The sequence below is a fragment of the Pristiophorus japonicus genome, chromosome 10 (genome assembly GCF_044704955.1).
Source record: "Pristiophorus japonicus isolate sPriJap1 chromosome 10, sPriJap1.hap1, whole genome shotgun sequence".
Taxonomy (NCBI): Eukaryota; Metazoa; Chordata; class Chondrichthyes; family Pristiophoridae; genus Pristiophorus; species Pristiophorus japonicus.
In genome coordinates, this window is record NC_091986.1 from 119,229,281 (window position 1) to 119,252,830 (window position 23,550).

At 43.4% G+C, this 23,550-nt stretch overlaps 1 protein-coding gene across 1 annotated transcript in view; it reads right to left on the reverse strand.

The window, feature by feature from the left end:
• Nucleotides 1-6,029: 6,029 nt before the first annotated feature.
• The window catches only part of ddias (DNA damage-induced apoptosis suppressor), a 58,270-nt gene continuing 40,749 nt past the window's right edge, over nucleotides 6,030-23,550 (reverse strand). The window contains exons 4-5 of the mRNA XM_070891293.1: nucleotides 10,058-10,175; nucleotides 6,030-8,684 (exon numbers count right to left, since the gene is read on the reverse strand). Of these exons, the coding sequence (XP_070747394.1) occupies nucleotides 6,030-8,684; nucleotides 10,058-10,175 (2,773 nt within the window). The remainder of the gene's footprint in view (nucleotides 8,685-10,057; nucleotides 10,176-23,550) is intronic.

Here is a 23,550-nt window from a genome sequence, read left to right on the forward strand (position 1 = left end):
ATCTCATCTAACTGTCCTACTACTATTCGCTTATGTTTCTTCTTTATATTGAGTCCAATCCGAATTTTACTTTTGACAAACTGAACATACAGTACAGAATAAAGATTAAGTGCAAAGCATTACTAGCAGTGACAGGATTTCTTATAAAACAATGACCTACATATTTTTACCCTTAAAGTCTAGAATATTGCTACAAATGGATCCAATCATGTCTTACAAAAATAATGTAATTTTAAAATGTTTTTCTCAATTGATAATTGGTATGTGGTGACTTAACTGATTCGAGCTGGATAAGAAAGAAAGACTTGGATTTATATAGCACCTTTCATGACCATCGGACATCTCAAAGCACTTTACAGCCAATGAAGTACTTTTTGGAGTATAGTCATTGTTGTAATGTGGCAGCCAATCTGCGCACAAGCAAGCTCCCACAAACAGCAATGTGATAATGATCAGATAATCTTTTTTTTTGTTATGTTGATTGAGGGATAAATATTGGCCCCAGGACACCGGGGATAACTCCCCGACTCTTCTTCGAAATAGTGTCATGAGATCTTTTACGTCCACCCGAGAGGGCAGACGGGGCCTTGGTTTAATGTCTCATCCGAAAGACGGCACCTCCGACAGTGCAGCATTCCCTCAGCACTGCACTGATAAGCAGTTGAGGTGTTACAATGGACTGGGGGGGCAATCATCTGTAGTTTCTGCTTCTGATTGCTGTCCATGATCTTTGCTGGTGTTTATGTGCACCTATCTCTTTTTGTTTTTATTTGTAATATATATGGCACTCTATATTCACCCATCAACCCTGTCCCCATTGTATTAAATTATCTATATTTACAAATCCACTCATGTCTTACAAAAATAATGTAATTGTAAAAAAACTTTTCTCAATTGATAATTGATCTGTGGTGACTTGACTGATTAGAGCTGGATATGCAGTTGAGATGTTACAATGGGCTAGGGGTGAAAAAAGTGAGGACAGTTGTGATCCCCTCCCTGGTGAATAGCCTGATATTCACTATCTAGGAGCCCACATGAAACTTATGGTGGAAGCAGAGGGCTGCTGGTAGAACCATATCCCAGCACAAATCAGTGCTTCCAGGAGGAGGGTAGAATATTGGACCACAGAAATGTCCTCAGTAACAATATTATATACTGGCATTAAGGGCCAGTTGGAGATTCACACAGAACAATTTCCCAATGGGGACCAAGTTAGACTGCTGAAGGGACAAGAAAATCAAGGCATTGCTGAACCAGTAGCCAATGTAAGTCATCGATCACTGGGGTGATGGGTGAACAGGTCTCAATGTGAGTTAGGATACAGAATTTTGAATGAACTTAAATTTATGGCAGGTGCAAGGTGGGAGGCTGGCCAAAAGAGCATTGGAACAGTCGAGTCTACAGGTAACAAAGGTATGGACGAGGGTTTCAGCAGCAGATGAACGGAGGCAGAGGCGGAGACGGGTGATGTTACGGAAGTGGAAGTTGGCACTTGGTCATGGAAAGAATAGGAGGTCGAAAGTTGTCAATGAATTCATATCTACTATTACCATTGTTAGTAATTTCTGACTGGTATTTTTTTTTCTAATTTATTAAATTTTTACATATTACATAGCATTAATAGCATAGAAACATATTTAGTAAAGTCACTGTATAGTTTTGTCACAAGGTATTTACAGGATCGTCAATACAGTTGCCCACATTCTGGGGAGTGCCCTGTTTGAAAGTGAAGCTAATTTAAGTACAGTTCTTGGGATTAACTTGGTGACACTCATTATGCTGTTAATTTCCTTGGGTGGTGGTCTAAGTACAAGATGAGGCAGGAGCTTGCATTGTGTAGGTCTCCATGATTCATTTGGAGGTAGTGGTGCACGTCATGCTGGGGACTGTGGAACTTTGTCTCCCAGTAGTTGGAAGGGTATAATTTGGCCATTGTGAAGGAGCTGGCTTTGCCAGGTAGCATCTCTGCTGCCACTGGTTTTGAAATGCTAATTTTATTTGTATTTGAAAATCATAAGCACCAACAAGCAGGGAAATTATGTGTAAAGAAGTAATTTGTGGGAGGGGAAGAAACTGTTGCGGTAATGCTCTTGCAGGTGGGTATTGCCCGATCATATAAACTCTATTTTGATATGGTAAATTGGCCATAATGACCTTACACTTTACTTGTGGCAGTGTAGTATAGTGATTATGTTATTGGACTAATAATCCAGAGGCCTGGACTAATGATCTGGAGACACGAGTGCAAATCCCACCACGGCAGCTGTGGAATTTAAATTCAGTTAATTAAATAAATCTGGAATAAAAAGCTAATATCAATAATGGTGGTCATGGAACTACCAAATTGTCATAAAAACCATCTAGTTCACTAATGTCTATTAGGGAAGGAAATCTGCTGTTCTTACCTGGTCTGGTCTATATATGACTCCAGGCTTACAGCAATATGGTTGACTCTTAATTGCCCTAGCAAGCCACTCAGTTGCATCAAACTGCTACGAAAAACAACAAAACCGGACGGACCACCCAGCATTGGCCTAGGTACCGGACTCGGACACGACAACGGCACACCCAGCCCAGTCAACCCACCCAGCCCAGTCAACCCTGCAAAGAAGTCCTCCTTACTAATATCTGGGGACTTGTACCAAAATTACTAGAACTATACCACAGGCTAGTCACGCAACAGCATGACAGAGTCATACCTTTCCACCAATGTCCCAGACTCCTCCATCACTATCCTGAGGCAGCAGCACAGAGGTATATAGTCAGGAAGGAGTGACCTTGGGAGTCCTCAACATTGACTCCGGACCCCATGAAGTCTCATAGCATCAAGTCAAAAAAGGGCAAGGAAATGTCCTGCTGATTACCACCTAATGTCCTCCCTCAGTTGATGAATCAGTACTCCACCACTTAGAGGAAGCACTGAGGGCAGCAAGTACATAGAATGTACTCTGAGTGGGGGACTTCAATGTTTTGCCATCTCTCCTTGACATTCAACGGGATTACCATCGCTGAATCCTATCAACCTGGGAGTCACTATTGACCAGAAACTTAACTGGACTAGCCACGTAAGTATTGTGGCTACAAGAGCAGGTCAGAGGCTGGGTATTCTGTGACCGACCTCCTCACTCCCCAAAGCCTTTCTATCATCTACAAGGCACAAGTCAGGAGTGTGACAAAATACTTGCCACTTGCCTGGATGAGTGCAGCTCCAACAACACTCAAGAAGCTCAACAACATTCAGGGCAAAGCAGCCCACTTGATTGACACGCGATCCACCAGCTTAAACATTCACTCCCTCCACCATGGGCGTACTGTGGCTGCAATGTGTACCATCTACAAGATGCACTACAGCAACTCGCCAAGGCTTCTTCAACAGCCACCTCCCAAATCTGTGACCTCTACCACCTTGACGGACAAGGGCAGCAGGCGCATGGGACTACCACCACCTGCAAGTTCCCCTCCAAGTTATACACCATCCTGACTTGGAATTATATCACCGTTCCTTTATTGTCGCTGGTCAAAATCCTGGAACTCCCTTCCTAACAGCACCGTGGGAGTACCTGCACCTCATGGACTGCAGCGGTTCAAGAAGGCAGCAGGCTCACTACCACCTTCTTAAGGGCAATTAGGAATGAGCAATAAATGCTGGCCTTGCCAGCGATACCCACATCCCATGAATGAATAAAAACAATCAGCTAGTAGTAGCTGTGACTTGTGTGATGAAATGGAAAGGTCTCAGTCATGCCAGATCTAGTTTTTAAATCCAAAGAACCACCAATTACATGGCATTTTACTGACTTAGTACTACATGCTAGTTTTTATACTTTTATCCTCTTGAATTAGAATGATACTCCATATGTTTCTGCTGCCACCTGGTGTGAAATGCCTGAACACATTTTAAGTAAAAACTAATTCCGCCTATCTCCTCGTACAAGTATTAGTAGTTTTCACAATTTGCGACAGAAATTTGAGTTATGCATGTCATAATATAATCACGCTAGTTATTTAAGCTCTCGAGATTTGGGCGTCACTGGCAAGACTGGAATTTATTGCCCATTTCTAGTTGACCTCAGAAGATGGTGGTGGGCCACCTTCTTGAACCTTTACAGTCCATGTGGGGAATGTACTCCCATAATGTTGGTAAGTTGAGAGTTTCAGGATTTTAACCCAGTGGCCATGAAGGACCGGCAATATAGGTCAGAATGGTGTATGACTTGGAGGGAAACTTGGAGGTGTTGCTGTTCCCAAGCACTTGTTGCCCTCGTCCTTCCAGTTGGTGGAGGCCACAGGTTTGGGAGATGCTATCGAAGAAGCCTTGGCGAGTTGTTGCAATGCATCCTGCAGGTAGAACACACGGCAGCCACTGTACGCCAGAGGTGGAGGGGGATCAATGTTTAAACTAGTGGGCGAGGTGTAAATCAAGCAGACGCTTTTGTCTTAAATGGCGTCGAGCTTCTTGAATATTGTTGCAACTGCACCCATCCAGCCAAGTGGTGAATATTCCATCACTCTCCTGACTTTGCGAAGTCAAGTGGTGAGCCACCTGCTGCAGAATATCCCACCTCTGAATTCCTCCAGTATCGACAGCATTTATGTAGTTGAACCCTCTAAGTTTCTGGTCAATAGTGACCACTAGGATTTTGCTGGTGGGGGACTCGGTGATACTAATGCCATTGAATGTCAAGGTAAGGTGGTTAGGCTCACTCTTGTGGAAGATGGTCATTGCCTGGCACTTGTACGACGCAAATGTTACTTGCCACTTATCAGCTCTTTGAAACTATCTCGGTAAGTAAGATGCTTCAAACTGGGAATTAATCATGTGGACCTGCCCTGCACCCTTTCCAAAGCCTCAATGTCACCCAACAAGTGAGACCAAATTTGAACACCTAACCAAGATCTTACCCTTTTGTCCTAGTATATGCTTTGCTTTATAGTGAATTGCCCTGTAAATACACCCTATTCGCTTTAGCTATAATGGCATGGCATTGGTCATGGATCTTTAGAGATGTAAAACAACACCCAGATCTCTTTCTTTTATCACTAGTTTTAGTTATTTTGCCTAAAGGGTGCAAGATAGTTCAGCCTTAAACCTGCCCACACGCTTACCACTGCATTTTTCTTAGTTAAATTTTAACGCTTCGATTTTAAAATTCTTATCCTGGTTTTCAAAATCCTCCATGGCCTCACCCCTCCCCATCTCTGTAACTACCTCCAGCCCTACAACCCTCCAAGATATCTGCGCTCCTTCAATTCTGGCCTCTTGTGCATCCCCAATTTTAAATCGCTCCACCATTGGTGGCCGTGCCTACAGCAGCCTTGGCCCCAAGCTCTGGATTTACCTGCCGAAATCTTTCCGCCTTTCCACCTCTCTTTCCTGCTTTAAGATGCTCCTTAATACCTACCTCTTTGACCAAGCTTTTACTCATCTGCCCCAACATCGCCTTATGTGGTTCGGTGTCAAATTGTTTTTGATAATGCTCCTGTGAAGTGCCTTGGAACATTTTACTACTTTAAAAAGGTGCTATATAAATGGCAAATTACATTTAAAAACAACAATTTGCAATCACAGGCCCAATTCCCCAGCAGAGAGAGATCTGGAAAAAACTTTTACCCCTAGAACCAATAAATTTCAAGCAGTTTTGAAGGTAATCAAGAAATCATCATTAAACAAGAGTCATCTTTTTTAAGGGTTAGTGAAAAATTCCTTTAAGCCAGTACTAGCTGCAGGTTTGTATAGTTCAGATTATCTTTTAATATAAAGAATTAATAGACTGATCAAAAGGGACACCATGGAATCAATTTCCGCAGCGACAGTCCCGCTCGGCTGCAGGGAAGTTTTTTCAGGGCTTTTTTGTAGCTCTTCCTCCAAAGTTACAGGGGACGATCAGAAGAACATCCCCAGAAATTCACCATTATATCTGTATTACAAAAAGTGCAAAGTGCATTAAGTAGTAACTCATTTTCTTCCTTATTGAAAAGAAACTGGCTGTAGATCTCTTTTAGTTTAGCACTGGTCAGAAACTCTTTTAAAGTGACTGGTACTCATCTTCAAAAAGCTCTGCACTTGCTGTAAATAGTTCTGGTGAGCACCAACTTGGTGTCTCACTCTTTGCATAAAATGAATGAAAAGCAGCTGGGGTGAAGTCATTCACTTTTAAACATTTCCTAATCTGAATTTCACTAGAAACAAGTGGCCCAAGTTTTTCTGTTTTGTCCTGAAGAACCTTTGTTGAGTTGAATACTTTTTGCTGTACTGATGGTTTGGTATGCATTCCTGCCGGTGGCCTTTTCATGTATGGGTCCCCCCTGCACTGGTTGCTACTGTCATTCTCTTTGTTGCCCTCTGTTGTAGTCTTTGAGTCAGCAGTTTCCATAGCAGCATTGGCATATAACACATGTGTAAACAGTTTAACACCTCGTGATTTGTGTATATTAAAGACACAAGAAGATAAATTAGACGACATTCTTCGAGTTTTGGTTGCTGAAGGTGGAATCCATTCATCAGAATCATTCTCATAAGATTTGCTAATTAAGCTGTTGCTTAACAGAGAGGAATTTGATGAAACAGAGGTTTGATTGCTCCCAGACTGCTGTTGAAACACATTTTGAATTTGAAGTGATTGCTGCTCAAGTTGACCATTTTTAAATAAACCTACTTGCCTTTGTCTAAAAGCAGCTGGCATTGGACTTGTGCTAACATAGGGTGACATCTTGAGCGCTTTATTTTTTCTCCCCCTGAAAGATTTTAAACTTTGAAATCTTGAAACAGGAGTAGACTGAGAAAATGGAACAAAGTCCTGAGAGTCTGAAAAGTCATGTTCAGACAAGTTCTGCGAATCATTCTCTGGAGAACTATTATTGTTCTGGTTTTCCAAAGCATCAGCAGCTCCTTTTAAGCACAGGGAAATATTACACTGCTGCTCATTGGGCTTAAAGTTCGTTTTACAGAACGCTTTAGATGCAGATGTCGGTTTAGATAAAATACATTTTGTACTGAGACATAATGATGGTTCCTCTTTATTGCCTCCTGTATCGTTGAAGAGATCTCCAGAAATGTTGTACTCTTGCTCAGTAGGACTGGTACACAAATTTTGGAATGCGCTATTTTTATAGAGGTTAAGAACATACGACAGTTGAGATCTACTTACAGGTTCCATGTCACATTTATCTAAGTTGTGTCCTTTAATGCACATTTGAGCTTGAAACTCAGTGTCAATTTTTTTCATTTTTAGAAGCTGTTTGGCAAAAGCCAATTGTGTTTGAAAGTTAACACTATTCAATAAATAAGATTCATTTGTAGTGTAAAAGGAGTCAGTGAGTTTGTTAACTTTAGTAGCTTTACATTTAGGCAGAAAACTTGAACATTCACCCATCTGTTCCTCCTGATTGTTGTGCAGCTTTGGTTCACATGACTGAACAGGCTGGGTGCTGCAATTGCCTGCACTTGCAGGGTTTATGAAGGTACTGCAAATCTGTACAACTGCCTCCTGACTGGGAGTGTGCTCAATGTCAGAGTCATCACCTGACCAAAGGAGTGATGCTGTTGCTAGAGAAACCTCCTTTTCTGTGACATCATCACTTTTGAAACCATCCACAAGCACTAGCCCATCTACGACATTCTTTGGATTATTAGAATCAACACAATAGAAGTTTTCTTTATTTCCAGTTTTTCTGAAGCCTGTTAAATTGCAGTTAGTAGAATCTGTACTCACTTCTCTGGATCTTGTATTCTGCCCTTGAGCTCCATTCTGACGACTATCAGTTTCTACTTTTATCAAACTGCAGGAATGTATGGAACCATCATCAGCAGTCGCACTAGCAAGCAATCCAATTTCCTCATCACATCTCTCCCGATTTGCTTTCACTTTTGCTATAAATTCCCCTAGACTTTCTGAAAACAGCAAGTCATTCCATAATGTAGAGTCAATGTAATCCAAGCTGTCTTCTAGTAGACTACAAGATTTATTCGCAGACTGAAACACATCACTGTCTTTGCCATTAGATTGGGTATTGAAGCTTGACTTGAGGCAGTCTTCCTGTAACTCATCAAAACTAGTAATATAATATTGACTTCTACAGTCATTATTCAGTAAACTTTGTACTTCTAAACTAGATGGGAGACTCACCATTGTATTTGTACTACAGACATTGATATCACTGCTATTTTGAGAAGTTGAAGTAGCAAAAGCTGACAAGGTACTTTTATTACACTTCCTATTCTGGGTTGCTTCCTCTACTTGGTCAGGGGGTCTGATGTTCCACTTTGAACCAGCTCGGCTAGTTTCTGCTGTTGAAAACTCTTCAACTGTAATGCAATCAATAGAGGATAAAGTAAGAGCAAAATCCTGCTGCCAAGAGTTTGATAATCGGTGAGCACCATTTATCTGTGTGTAGGATTGAGTGTTACCAGACAACAAGCTCGTCAAGTTGTTGATCATGTCACTAGATTGGTCAACAGTAATTAAAGGACTATCAGATAGCAGTGAAATGGGAGATAAATATTTGAGACTGGCTGAATCCAAAAGCTTTTTGTAATAATTGATCACAGTACACCCATAGACTGCAGTGTTTGGCACTGTAATCTGGCAGGCTGCCAGGTCTTTTTTATATCTACTCTTGTTAGCGGTCGTTTGTAAGAGACTCTTACAAAATGACAGTCCACCAGTTTGAGATTCAGATGCCTGTGAATAAAAAAAAAAAAATTCTTAAATAGTTATAGATTATATAAATATACATTCTTAAATATTAGATAAATACAACGAACAAAGACGTTAAATTGCAGCTGAAGTTTGCAATCATTTCTCACATTCATATCCATTTCAAAAGCCCTCAATGTAAAATTGACTGACCTGCAAAAAAATTGGATCTGCAAATTCCACCTGTATATAGCTGATTCACCTCACAAATACAGGGCCTGCTATCTTCATTCTAAATAAATGATTTCAAGTCAAAATGGCAGTAGTGTTTATCTCAATTGAGTGCTGATTCACGATGTACCTTCAAGTGAGCTGAACCTGTTCTTAGCTGAGGTGGAGATCGCATCATACAAGAGTGAGGTAGCAAGTAATGGTGAGTGTGGTCTTCCAGACTAGTTTCAATTGCCTGGAGGGAAATTTACATATTTGTTTTCCTTAATTGGCCATGGGTTTTTGATATTTCTTAGGAGGACACTACATGGCATCTAGGAGGTAAGGAGTCTCTTGATGTGATGCATAAGGCATCGCAACTGTAAGCAACAGGCTAGATGGAGCAGCTGTTTTTTTTCCTATCTGATGTTTTTGAATTTCTGTAGCCTTAGAGATTTTTCTTGTCTTAAGAAGCATTAATAGGTAGCAGGAACAACAACATCATATCGACGATCATAACAAAAGTGGAGTGAAGGTGGGACTTAAGTGTCCTGGCTGGTGCTGGATTTTTTAAACTTGTTTTGAAGCTTTAGGATTGTCCTCTGGAACTGGGAATAATGTTGATCTGCATTCCTACAATCAGAGACACTCACTGATGTGTTTGGGACACATACCAACTCAGAAGATCTTCAGCAGACTTAAGAAAAGACTATTTTAAATATTTAAAAAAAAATACAGGCAGGAGAAAATTGTTTTTATTAAAATAGAAACTCCTTAATTAATGTTCACATTTTAAATATTATGGAGTTTTCATTAGCTATAGCAAGTGACAAATGAAACATAAATGAACCGGAGGTAATTTAGCATAATATTAATATAAAAGCTGCTCTTCAATATTATAAAGCTTTTTTGGTAAAGTCAAATGCAGGAGGTCATGCAACAGTGGTTCTGTCTTTGTTCATCATACAAATTTTACCAGCTCCCTTAAAAATTGCATTCTATATTATTCTGCAAGATGTATAATCCAGTTTACCAGGATGTTTGTACCATTTTATGGTGTCCAAATATATGAATAATAAGTATTATTAATCACTATCAAATTATTGGCTGAAATAATTTGTTTTGTAACCAGAGGTAGGAAAATGCAATATATGGCTCTTCATTTTTAGAAAAGCCCATTCCAGTACAAAAACTCCCACAGAAATTACCTTCACTCCAAAGATAAAGCTTCTCCCAATAAAGCAGTGTTCTACAGCCTGCACCAGCAAATCCTGAACTTTCTCTTCCTCTGGCTCTTGCAATTCCTTCTTCAAATCTTCACAGAACCTATTTGGAATTGAACATGGTGCATGAGTAGTAGGAGGGTGGGTAGATGATGTGTATAACCTGGCAGAGCTACATGTAGAAAGTCAGGCAGAGTAGTTAGGGCTTTTACCACCGTGGAAGATAGGAACAGAAGTAAACATAGAAACATTGAAAATAGGTGCAGGAGTAGGCCATTCGGCCCTTCTAGCCTGCACCGCCATTCAATGAGTTCATAGCTGAACATGCAACTTCAGTACCCCATTCCTGCTTTCTCGCCATACCCCTTGATCCCCCTAGTAGTAAGGACTTCATCTAACTCCTTTTTGAATATATTTAGTGAATTGGCCTCAACTACTTTCTGTGGTAGAGAATTCCACAGGTTCACCACTCTCTGGGTGAAGAAGTTTCTCCTCATCTCGGTCCTAAATGGCTTACCCCTTATCCTTAGACTGTGACCACTGGTTCTGGACTTCCCCAACATTGGGAACATTCTTCCTGCATCTAACCTGTCTAAACCCGTCAGAATTTTAAACGTTTCTGAGGTCCCCTCTCATTCTTCTGAACTCCAGTGAAGACAAGCCCAGTTGATCCAGTCTTTCTTGATAGGTCAGTCCCGCCATCCCGGGAATCAGTCTGGTGAACCTTCGCTGCACTCCCTCAATAGCAAGAATGTCCTTCCTCAGGTTAGGAGACCAAAACTGTACACAATACTCCAGGTGTGGCCTCACCAAGGCCCTGTACAACTGTAGTAATACCTCCCTGCCCCTGTACTCAAATCCCCTCGCTATGAAGGCCAACATGCCATTTGCTTTCTTAACCGCCTGCTGTACCTGCATGCCAACCTTCAATGACTGATGTACCATGACACCCAGGTCTCGTTGTACCTCCCCTTTTCCTAATCTGTCACCATTCAGATAATAGTCTGTCTCTGTTTTTACCACCAAAGTGGATAACCTCACATTTACCCACATTATACTTCATCTGCCATGCATTTGCCCACTCACCTAACCTATCCAAGTCGCTCTGCAGCCTCATAGCACCCTCCTCGCAGCTCACACTGCCACCCAACTTAGTGTCATCCGCAAATTTGGAGATACTACATTTAATCCCCTCGTCTAAATCATTAATGTACAGTGTAAACAGCTGGGGCCCCAGCACAGAACCTTGCGGTACACCACTAGTCACTGCCTGCCATTCTGAAAAGTACCCATTTACTCCTACTCTTTGCTTCCTGTCTGACAACCAGTTCTCAATCCATGTCAGCACACTACCCCCAATCCCATGTGCTTTAACTTTGCACATTAATCTTTTGTGTGGGACCTTGTCGAAAGCCTTCTGAAAGTCCAAATATACTACATCAACTGGTTCTCCCTTGTCCACTCTACTGGAAACATCCTCAAAAAATTCCAGAAGATTTGTCAAGCATGATCTCAACTTTCACAAATCCATGCTGACTTGGACCTATCATGTCACCTCTTTCCAAATGCACTGCTATGACATCCTTAATAATTGATTCCATCATTTTACCCACTACCGATGTCAGGCTGACCGGTCTATAATTCCCTGTTTTCTCTCTCCCTCCTTTTTTAAAAAGTGGGGTTACATTGGCTACCCTCCACTCGATAGGAACTGATCCAGAGTCAATGGAATGTTGGAAAATGACTGTCAATGCATCCGCTATTTCCAAGGCCACCTCCTTAAGTACTCTGGGATGCAGTCCATCAGGCCCTGGGGATTTATCGGCCTTCAATCCCATCAATTTCCCCAACACAATTTCCCGACTAATAAGAATTTCCCTCAGTTCCTCCTCCTTACTAGACCCTCTGATCCCTTTTATATCCGGAAGGTTGTTTGTGTCCTCCTTAGTGAATACCGAACCAAAGTACTTGTTCAATTGGTCCGCCATTTCTTTGTTCCCCGTTATGACTTCCCCTGATTCTGACTGCAGGGGACCTACGTTTGTCTTTACTAACCTTTTTCTCTTTACATATCTATAGAAACTTTTGCAATCCGTCTTAATGTTCCCTGCAAGCTTCTTCTCGTACTCCATTTTCCCTGCCCTAATCAAACCCTTTGTCCTCTTCTGCCGAGTTCTAAATTTCTCCCAGTCCCCGGGTTCGCTGCTATTTCTGGCCAATTTGTATGCCACTTCCTTGGCTTTAATACTATCCCTGATTTCCCTTGATAGCCACGGTTGAGCCACCTTCCCTTTTTTATTTTTACGCCAGACAGGAATGTACAATTGTTGTAGTTCATCCAGCCGGTCTCTAAATGTCTGCCATTGCCCATCCACAGTCAACCCCTTAAGTATCATTCGCCAATCTATCCTAGCCAATTCACGCCTCATACCTTCAAAGTTAGCCTTCTTTAAGTTCTGGACCATGGTTTCTGAATTAACTGTTTTATTCTGCATCCTAATGCAGAATTCCACCATATTATGGCCATTCAGCCCCTTGAGCCTGTTCTACCATTCAATTAGATCATGGCTGATCTGCGACCTAACTCCATATACCTGCCTTTGGCCCATATTCCTTAATACCTTTGGTTAACAAAAAGCTTTTGATCGCCGATTTAAAATTAACAATTGATCAAGCATCAGTTGCTGTTTGTAGAAGTGTGTTCCAAACTTATAGCACCCTTTGGCCGGGTTCGATGGCAGGTGGCCTGCACTGTGTGAAGAATCTTCCGTTGCTGGGGCTTGTTATGCCCGCCCTCTGAGGTTCTTGGCCAATTGAAGGAAGCGGGACTGATGATGTCATTTGATGACATGTCATCAGCCAGTTTTCTTAAAGGGGCCATCGTCACATTTATTTTGACAATTGGTCAGTCAGTGTGCTGCAGCATGGAAGTGATGCAAACACTGACAAGCACTGCACAAAGGAGAATGCCTGCACCCAGGCTGTCCCTCGACTCCTTCCAGATGCTTACGGAGGGAGTAACAACACGCAGTGTGGTTCTCTTCTGTTCCAATGGGCGGAATAGACTTCTCCAGGATACCAATATAGCCTGGTTGCACATTGCACAGGAGGGCACAAGCAGGGATGTCGTCAGGAGTTGGCTGCAGTGGCGCAAACCTCCAATAGAAACATAGAAAATAGGTGCAGGAGTAGGCCATTCAGCCCTTCGAGCCGGCACCACCATTCAATATCATGGCTGATCATTCCCTCAGCACCCCTTTCCTGTTTTCTCTCCATACCCCTTGATCCCCTTAGCCATAAGGGCCATATCTAACTCCCTCTTGAATATATCCAATGAAATGGCATCAACTCTCTGCGGCAGGGAATTCCACAGGTTAACAACTCTGAGTGAAGAAGTTTCTCTTCATCTCAGTCCTAAATGGCCTACCCCTTATCCTAACATCGGGAAAATTCTACCCGCATCTAAACTGTAACATCCCGTCAGAATCTTATATGTTTCTATGAGATCCCCTCTCATCCTTCTAAACTCCAATGTATAAAGGCCCAGTTGATCCAGTCTCTCCTCATATGTCAGTCCTGCCATCCCGGGAATCAGTCTGGTGAACTTTCGCTGCACTCCCTCAATAGCAAGAACGTTCTTCCTCAGATTAGGAGACCAAAACTGAACACAATATTCCAGGTGAGGCCTCACCAAGGCCCTGTACAACTGCAGTAAAACCTCCCTGCTCCTATACTCAAATCCCCTAGCTATGAAGGCCAACATACCATTTGCCTTCTTCACCGCCTGCTGTACCTGCATGCCAACTTTCAAAAACTGATGAACCATGACACCCAGGTCTCGTTGCACCTCCCCTTTTCCTAATCTGCCGCCATTCAGATAATATTCTGTCTTCGCGTTTTTGCCCCCAAAGTGGATAGCCTCATATTTATCCGCATTATACTGCGTCTGCCATGCATTTGCCCACTCACCCAATCTGTCCAAGTCACCCTGCAGCCTCCTAGCGTCCCCCTCACAGCTCACACCGCCACCCAGTTTAGTGTCATCTGCAAACTTGGAGATATTACACAATTCCTTCATCCAAATCAATGATGTATATTGTAAAGAGCTGGGGTCCCAGCACTAAGCCCTGCGGCACTCCATCAGTCACTGCCTGCCATTCTGAAAAGGACCCATTTATCCCGACTGTTTCCTGTCTGACAACCAGCTCTCTATCCACGTCAGTATATTACCCCCAATACCATGTGCTTTGATCTTGCACACCAATCTCTTGTGTGGGACCTTGTCAAAAACCTTTTGAAAGTCTAAATACACCACATCCACTGGTTCTCCCGTGTCCACTCTACTAGTTACATCCTCAAAAAATTCCAGAAGATTGGTCAAGCATGATTTCCCTTTCATAAATCTATGCTGACTTGGAGCAATTCTGTCACTGCTTTCCAAATGCGTTGCTATTTCATCCTTAATAATTGATTTCAACATTTTCCCCACTACTGACGTCAGACTAACCGGTCTATAATTACCCGCTTTCTCTCTCCCTCCCTTTTTAAAAAGTGCTGTTACATTAGCTACCCTCCAGTCCATAGGAACTGATCCAGAGTCGATAGACTGTTGGAAAATGCTCACCAATGCATCCACTATTTCTAGGGCCACTTCCTTAAGTACTCTGGGGCGGGGATTTATCGGCCTTCAATCCCATCAATTTCTCTGACACAATTTCCCGCCTAATAAGGATATCCTTCAGTTCCTCCTTCTCACTAGACCCTCGGTCCCCTAGTACATCCGGAAGGTTATTTGTGTCTTCCTTCGTGAAGACAGAACCAAAGTATTTGTTCAATTGGTCTGCCATTTCTTTGTTCCCCATTATAAATTCACATGAATCCGACTGCAAGGGACCTACGTTTGTCTTCACTAATCTTTTTCTCTTCACATATCTATAGAAGCTTTTGTGATCTCAGTAGATCACAAAATGTTACTGCAAAGCCACAATCAACCTCATCATGCTGTGCCACTCATCACATCCCCATCACTTTTCCCTACCCTTCTCCTGCACATCCTTACTCACACCAATTTACCTTGCACCTCCACCCATCCCTCTAAATCTACATTATCACATCTCCATTTCATTGGCCACATCTCACATTCACCCTTGTTCAATCATACCAACTAACACATAAGTATAGGCACTTGGGTCTTTTAGCCAATGTTCATGTAAAGTTTCTGCTAATATGTTGTCAAACACTGAAATCTTTATTTTGAACACTTTGCGTTCTTGGACATATTTATGTGAACTTTTGGAAGTGGTTTAATGAGTTGTCATGAATGGTGAGACACAAGGGTACCCCCCACAATGGTGATGAGTGTGAAAGGAATGGCTTGGGCATTGTAGGGATGCTTTATGGTGCTGGTGTGGGGTGGTACCAACCTGGCACATCAGGTGTACAGCGTGAAGTGAAGTAAATATGGCCATGGTGAGGCCATCCCTGGCGTTCCAGGCAGCAATCTGGTTGGGTGTTGATGCCCTGTGCAGCATCAAATGATTGTGGAGAAATTTGGTGTTGGTGGTAATGCTGGTGTGTTTAGTGATGTTGGTGTTGGGGTTGATCGTGGTGGGATTCTGAGGACCAAGGTGACATTTTTCAAGGGCACCGCCAATGCTAATGGAATAGGTGGCAGCTGAAGTTGAGATGACAGAAATGATCTGTCAGTGGTGAGAGAGGTTGCTCCAAGGAGGTGACAGTGGATAGAGAGTTCACTGCAAATACTTCCAACCTGCATACAACTCAAAAGTGTCTTCCAAATTCTGAAGGCTTCAGCTTCTGAGATTGGAAAGTGAACACCTGTGAAATGGTAGCTTTTATACCACTTCTGCAGCTGTCAACTAGTCAAAGGAATGGAGAGTCACTGAGAACCCGACACACTTACCTGACGTGAAGCCCGAATCTCCTGAAAAACTTGGAAAAATGGTAAGTACCTGGTAAAATTCTTTTAAAAAACCTTTCAAGTACCTCTCAATTATGTTAATTGACTGGCCCGTTGCATGGTGTCGAGTCTGTGAACCGCAGCCAGACCCGGCACTTTCTAAACTCGCAAGGAGGCGGGTTCAGAGTGGGATCCTGCCCTGCTGTCAATCATGGCCATTTTGACAGTGAGCCCACCTCCAAACCCACACTCACAGGGCTGGGAAGATTCCGGCCAAGATTTGTAGAATTGTTTCCTAATTTCACTCCTTTTTAGACTAATGATCCCTCATCCTAGAATCCCCAATCAGCAGAAATAGTTTCTATCTATCCGTTGCTCTTAATATCCTGAAAAATTTGATCAGATCATTCCTTAACCCTCTAAATTCTAGCCAAAGCAATCCTACGGTCAAAACCACTACATATGCACACTGGCACAACCTGAAGTTAGACACGTTCCAGGAAACTCATTATAGAGTGAGATTACAAAAAAATCAAACAGTTTCAGAAGACATTATAACCCACAAGAATGAGATTTACAATTGTTAATAGAGGCAAGACTTTACATCCTCAAAATCACTACAAAGTCTCCACTTGTTCTATTAATATTTAGTATGAACATGTAGTTTTGGTTCCTTTTCCTGTCAACAGCAGTTCTCGGTATGTTGATGTGCCTAAATGATGGTATTAAAATATTAACTGTATAATCATTACTTCATTTATAGGAAATATAGAGGAATGGAGCCAAGAATGTCAGGACCACTGTACTTCAGGCACATCCTGCACATATGGGGCACCAAAGTGATTTTATCTATTGAGTCATCTAATTAACATATTCAGAGGGTATTTCAAGCAAATAATCAGTGAGGGGGCATTCTTTAAAGGGGTGCTGGGACAACATCGGAACAGGAGTAGGCCATTCAGCCCCTCGAGCCTGTTCTGACATTCAATGAGATCATGAATGCCTTTGGCCCAACTATCAACCTCAGATTTAAAATTAACAATTGATCGAGCACCAACTGCCATTTGTGGAAGAGAGTTCCAAACTTCTCGAACTGTGTGTGTAGAAGTGTTTAATAATTTCACTCGTGAAAGGTCTGGCTCTAAGTTTTAGACTATGCCCCCTAGTCTGAGAATCCCCAACCAGCGGAAATAGTTTCCCTTGATCTACTCTATCGGTTCCCCTTAATATCTTGAAACCTTTGATTAGATCACCCCTTAACCTTCTAAATTCTAGAGAATACATCCCTAATTTCTGTAATCTCTCCTCGTAACTTAACCCTTAAAGTCCAGGTATAATTCTGGTAAACCTACGCTGCGCTCCCTTGGGACTCCAGGGGATGAGCCCTCTGGTGGCTGTACAAGGTATATACAAGTTTACATACATAACAGCATTCCCCCCCCGCCCCCCCCACCACCACCACCGCCCAAAATCAACAGTGTATCTATTTACAAGGTGAGTCGATCTGGGGCCTTTCTTTACCTGGTTGATCGTCTCGGTGCAAATGCTGGTTTTGGTGAATCGTTTGTTGGGTCCTCGCTGGGCTGCTGTGCAGCTGACCTTGCTGGGCTGCCTGGTGTGGTGAGTCCTGCTGGGTTGCTGCGGGTGATGGGTTCTGCTTCGTGGCCAACCGCGGTGTCGGTTGCCACTGGTGTGTATGTTGGGGGTCAAAAGGAGGTAAGGTCCAAAGTTGGTTGCTCAGGATAGTCTGTGAATCTGAGTCTGATTTGGTCCAAGTGTTTCTGGTGAATGAGTCCATTTGAAAGTTTGACCCGAAACACCCTGCTTCCCTCTTTGGCCACGACAGTGCCGGAAGCCACTTGGGGCCTTGTCCATAATTCAATACAAATACAGAATCATTGATTTCAATTTCGCGTGACACATTAGCGCTATCATATGTACTTTGTTGAAGCCGCCTGCTCTCTACCTGTTCATGTAGATCAGGGTGAATTAACGAGAGCCTTGTCTTAAGTGCCCTTTTCATGAGCAGTTCAGCAGGTGGAATCCCAGTGAGCGAGTGGGGTCTCGTGCAGTAGCTAAGCAGAACTCTGGATAGGCGAGTCTGCAGTGAGCCTTCAGTTACCCTCTTCAAGTCCTGCTTGATAGTTTGCACTGCTCTCTCTGCCTGACCATTGGATGCTGGTTTGAACGGGGCAGATGTAACATGTTTGATCCCGTTACGGGTCATGAACTCTTTGAACTCAGCACTGGTAAAACATGGCCCGTTGTCACTCACAAGGACATCAGGTAGTCTGTGTGTGGCAAACATGGCCCGCAGGCTTTCAGTGGTGGCAGCGGATGTGCTTGCCGACATTATCTCACATTCAATCCATTTGGAGTAGGCATCTACAACCACAAGGAACATTTTACCCAAAAACGGGCCTGCATAGTCGACATGGACCCTGGACCACGGTTTGGAGGGCCAAGACCATAAACTTAGTGGCACCTCCCTGGGTGCATTGCTTAACTGCGAGCATCTGTGCAGCAGGACTCTAAGTCCGCATCGATACTGGGCCACCACACGTGGGATCTGGCTATCGCTTTCATCATTACGATGCCTGGGTGGGTACTGTGGAGGTCACTGATGAAAGTGTCTCTGCCCTTCTTGGGGACTACTACTCGATTGCCCCACAGAAGGCAGTCTGCCTGTACAGACATTTCAGCTTTGCGCCGCTGATACGGCTTTATCTCTTCCTGCATTTCCACGGGGACACTGGACCAGCTCCCGTGAAGCGCACAATATTTTTTACTAGGGACAGTAAGGGGTCCTGGCTCGTCCAGGTTCTAATCTGTCGGGCTGTGACGGGTGATTGCTCACTCTCAAATGCTTCCATAACCATGGCTAGATCTGCGGGCTGCGCCATTTCCACCCTTTTGGTGGGTAATGGCAGCCTACTGAGAGCACCGACAGTTTTCTGTGCCTGGCCTGTGGTGGATGGCGTAGTTGTATGTGGACGTGAGCGCCCAGCTCTGGATGCGGGCCGATGTATTTTTTATTTATCCACTTACTCTCGGAAAACAGGGATATTAGTGGCTTATGGTCTGTTTCCAATTCAAATTTTAGCCTAAACAGATATTGATGCATTTTCTTTACCCCATAGACACACGCTAACGCTTCTTTTTCAATCATGCTGTAGGCTCTCTCAGCCGTAGACAGACTTTTGGATGCATAAGCAACCGGTTGCAATTTCCCAGATTCATTAGCTTGTTGCAATACACACACCCGACACCGTATGATGACACATCACATGCTAGTACCAAACGCTTACATGGATCATACAACACAAGCAATTTGTTTGAGCATAACAATTTTTTAGCTTTTACAAAGGCATTTTCTTGGCTTTTGCCCCATATCCATTCGTCTCCTTTACGCAGTAAGGTGTGCAGTGGTTCTAACAGTGTGCTGAGACCCAGTAAGAAGTTACCAAAGTAGTTCAGGAGTCCTAGAAACGACTGCAGTTCCATCATGTTCTGTGGCCTCAGTGCATTCTTGATTGCCTCCGTCTTCGAATCGGTGGGCCTGATGTCGTCCGCCGCGATTCTTCTCCCCAGGAACCCCACTTCAGGCGCCAGGAAAACGCACTTCGAGCGTTTCAACCTGAGCCCCACGCAGTTGAGTCGACTAAGAACATCCTCCAGGTTCTGTAGATGCTCGACTGTGTCCCGACCTGTAACCAAGATGTCGTCCTGGAAGACCACCGTGTGCGGGACTGACTTCAGTAAGCTTTCCATGTTTCTCTGGAATATCGCCGCGGCTGATTGAATTCCAAAACGGGCATCTGTTATAAATGAAGAGACCCTTGTGCGTGTTGATGCAGGTGAGGCCCTTCGATGATTCCTCCAGCTCATGCATCATGTAAGCCGAGGTCAAGTCCAGCTTCGTGAACGTCTTTCCTCCCGCTAGTGTAGCGAAAAGGTCGTCAGCCTTTGGTAGTGGGTACTGATCCTGCAGGGAGAAACAATTGTTAGTTACTTTGTAATAACCACAGATTCTGACGGTGCCGTCTCCCATTAGGACTGGAACAATCGGACTGGCCCACTCGTTGAATTCGATCGGCGAAATGATGCCCTCTTGTTACAGCCGGTCAACTCGATCTCTACCCTTTCTCTCATCATGTACAGTACTGCTCTCGCCTTGTGATGGATGGGTCGTGCCCCCGGAATTAGGTGGATCTGCACTTTTGCTCCTTGGAACTTCCCGATGCCTGGTTCGAACAGCGAAGGGAACTTGTTTAAGATCTGGGCACACAAAGTGTCGTCAGCAGACGAGAGTGCTTGGACGTCGTCCCAGTTCCAGCGTATCTTTTGCAGCCAGCTCCTGCCGAGCAGCATGGGACCATTGCCCGGTACCACCCAGAGTGGTAGCTTGTGCACCGCCCCATCGTAGGAGACCTTTACAGTAGCACTGCCGATTACGGGAATCAGTTCCTTTGTGTAAGTTCTCAGTTTCGTGCGAATGGGAGTCAGGACTGGCCTTGAGGCCTTGCTGCACCACAATTTTTCGAAAATCTTTTTGCTCATAATGGATTGGCTCGCGCCAGTGTCCAGCTCCACTGACACAGAGAGTCCATTTAATTCAACCTTCAGCATTATCGGGGGACACTTTGTGGTAAATGTGTGCACACCATATATCTCTGCCTCCTCGGTCTGGGTCCCTGGTTCGTCGTGATCCGCTGTGGATCTGTCCTCCTCTGCAACATGGTGGTTTGCAGGATTAACAGGATTTGCAGCTCACCTGCCCATATGTTGGAGGTATCCCATTGTTCCACAGCCCTTGCAAACGTACCCTTTGAAGTGGCATGAATGGAAACGATGATCACCCCCGCAGTGCCAACAAGGTGTTAATGGCCTTACATTCATTACCTTTGATGGTGGACTCAGACATCTGCAGACGTACAGCTGCAGGCAAGTGGGGCCTGCCCTGTATGTTGCGATTTGAAAACATCACCACTTTGTTCACAGTACTTGTTGCAGCACTCGTGTGCGGAGAGATTTGCTTAGTATTGTCACTGGTGGCAATGAACGCCTGGGCTATCGCTATGGCCTTATTCAAGGTTGGGGTCTCTACAGCCAAAAGTTTGTGAATTATCACTTCATGGCCAATGCCAAGTACGAAAAAGTCTCTGAGCATGTGCTCCAAACGTCCTTCAAATTCGCAATGTCCTCCTCGGCATCTTAGCTTGGCGACATAACTCGCCACTTCCTAGCCTTCAGACCTTTTGTAGGTGTAGAACCGGTACCTCGCCATCAGAACGCTTTCCTTCGAGTTCAGATGCTCCCGGACCAGTGTGCACAAATCATCATTTGATTTCTCTGTGGGTTTTCCCTGGAATAAGCAGATTTTTCATGAGGCCATACGTTAGTGCCCCGCAGACAGTGAAGAGAATCGCCCTTCATTTGGCAGCGTTCACTTCTCGTTCCTGCTCGTTGGCCATGAAGTATTGGTCGAGTCGCTCCACGAAGATTTCCCAATTACCTCCCTCCGAGAATTTCTCCAAGATGCTCACTGTTCTCTGCATCGTTGGGTTCGTCATCTGTATCTCATCGCCAGTTGTTATGTATGAATAACGAGTCTGACTGGATACTGAGAGCTCAAAGTAAAGTGTGACCGTAGTCTTTTATTGCAGGTCTCCAGAGTGCCTCTCCAGCCTGTGAGGCCACCTTAAGTACCTGTGCTCCCAAGGGATTGTGGGATCCCTTGGGACTCCAGGGGATGAGCCCTCTGGTGGCTGTACAAGTTTACAAACATAACAGAAACCATCTGGGGATTTCTCACTCTTTAGTGCTATTATTTTCTTCATTACTGTTATTTTACTTACATTAATTTTTTTGAGTCCCTGTCCCCGATTCAAAGTTAGTTTCCTTGGGGTTTCTGGCATGCTGCTTCTTCTACTATAAATACTGACGCAAAGTAATTGTTCAACTTGTGCGCCATTTCCTCTCTATCATTGACAGTATCACCATTTTCAGTTTTTAAGGGACCAACATTGTTCCTGGCTACCTTCTTTTTCTTAATGTAATTGTAAAAATTCTTCATATTGATTTTGATATCCCTTGTAAGTTTCTTTTCATACTCCCTTTTTATAGCTCGTACTCTCTGTTTTGTGACCCGTTGCTGTACTTTGTATCTTTCCCATTTGCCAGGATCTGTGCTACTTTTTGCATTTTTGTATGCTTTTTCTTTAGTCTTATGCTGTCCCTTACCTCTTTAGTTATCCATGGTGAGTTTTTTGGCAAGTAGAGCTCTCGCCCCTTGGGGTACAAACTGGTTCTGTATCACATTAAATTATTTTTTGAATACTTCCCCCTGATTTTCTGTTGTTTTACCCATTAACAGATTTGCCCAAGCACCAACTACTATGCTAGCAAAAAGTTCCTTCATGCTACATGTTCATACACTTATTTAAGATGGCTTGCGTACTCATCTCTGAATCCTTTTTCTGACATATGTCCCTTTTACATCTCCGCGCAAAACAAAACTGCACAAAACAAGGAGCTCTTGCATGGGGCTAGAAATTCAGTTTTTTGGCAATATGGCGATATCGTTTCCCCCCCCATTATTTTACAGACAAAATACCACTAAAAACGTCACCATTTTTAAGGGGGTAAAACTGGCAAAAAAAATGCGACAGTCGGTAAAAATCGGTGTTGCACGGTCCTCGCCAACTTTAGCCTGAGGCCTACCACCACCAAAAAAAAACATTTTTAAAAAATTGCAAAAATTAACAAACATTCACTATACACTTAACTAATGAATTGCTCAAAAAATAGAAATAAAAACTTCAACTTACCTTTTTGTAGGTCTTCATATCTACCGCTGTTTCTGGGGCTACAATGCAGGCTTTTTCAGGCGTTTTTTTCGGGTTCCCTGAATGGCTAATTTTAAGCAGTGCGTTTTTTTTTGGCCTTGCAAGTGATCAATTTGCTTTTCGGTGATATTTCAAAACTGCCGTTCGTCAACTTTGGCCAATTTAGGTAAATATCTTTTACCTGGCAAAAAAGGCAAAATATCGGCGATAAAATGTGCACAAGGCTGACCAATTTCTTCCCCGTGATCTTTAGCTCCTTAGGAGTGGGCCATTAAGACTATGAGATCGAGACAAGAGAGCAAATGTGAAAACAAAGACCTCCCAAGCTCATGGCTAGTGTCCTCTATTTTTCACTCATCATCTTATTCATTCATTTCCTCAAGCAGGCAGACATTGTTGCACATGGCAAAACTGAAATGATCCTATGTTTCATAGATGTTTTACTGCAAGCCTAGAAAATAATGTTATTTTACTGCTTCAAGTGCCCAAAAGATGAATGGGAAAGCCTAATACACAACCATAACCAAGCATCTCTCAGTACCTTTCGTTACCTGGTCCGAAGTGGCAAGCATCACAATTATCTCTACTCCAGGGAGGGACTCTTTTAAATAAGTTACAGGAGGGTGAAGTACAAAGCACAAGTGAGCTGGAGCAAGAGGAGGTAGAATTGCAGGAGATGCAATCTGTAGCCCAGAGTCAGCTTGAAGGCT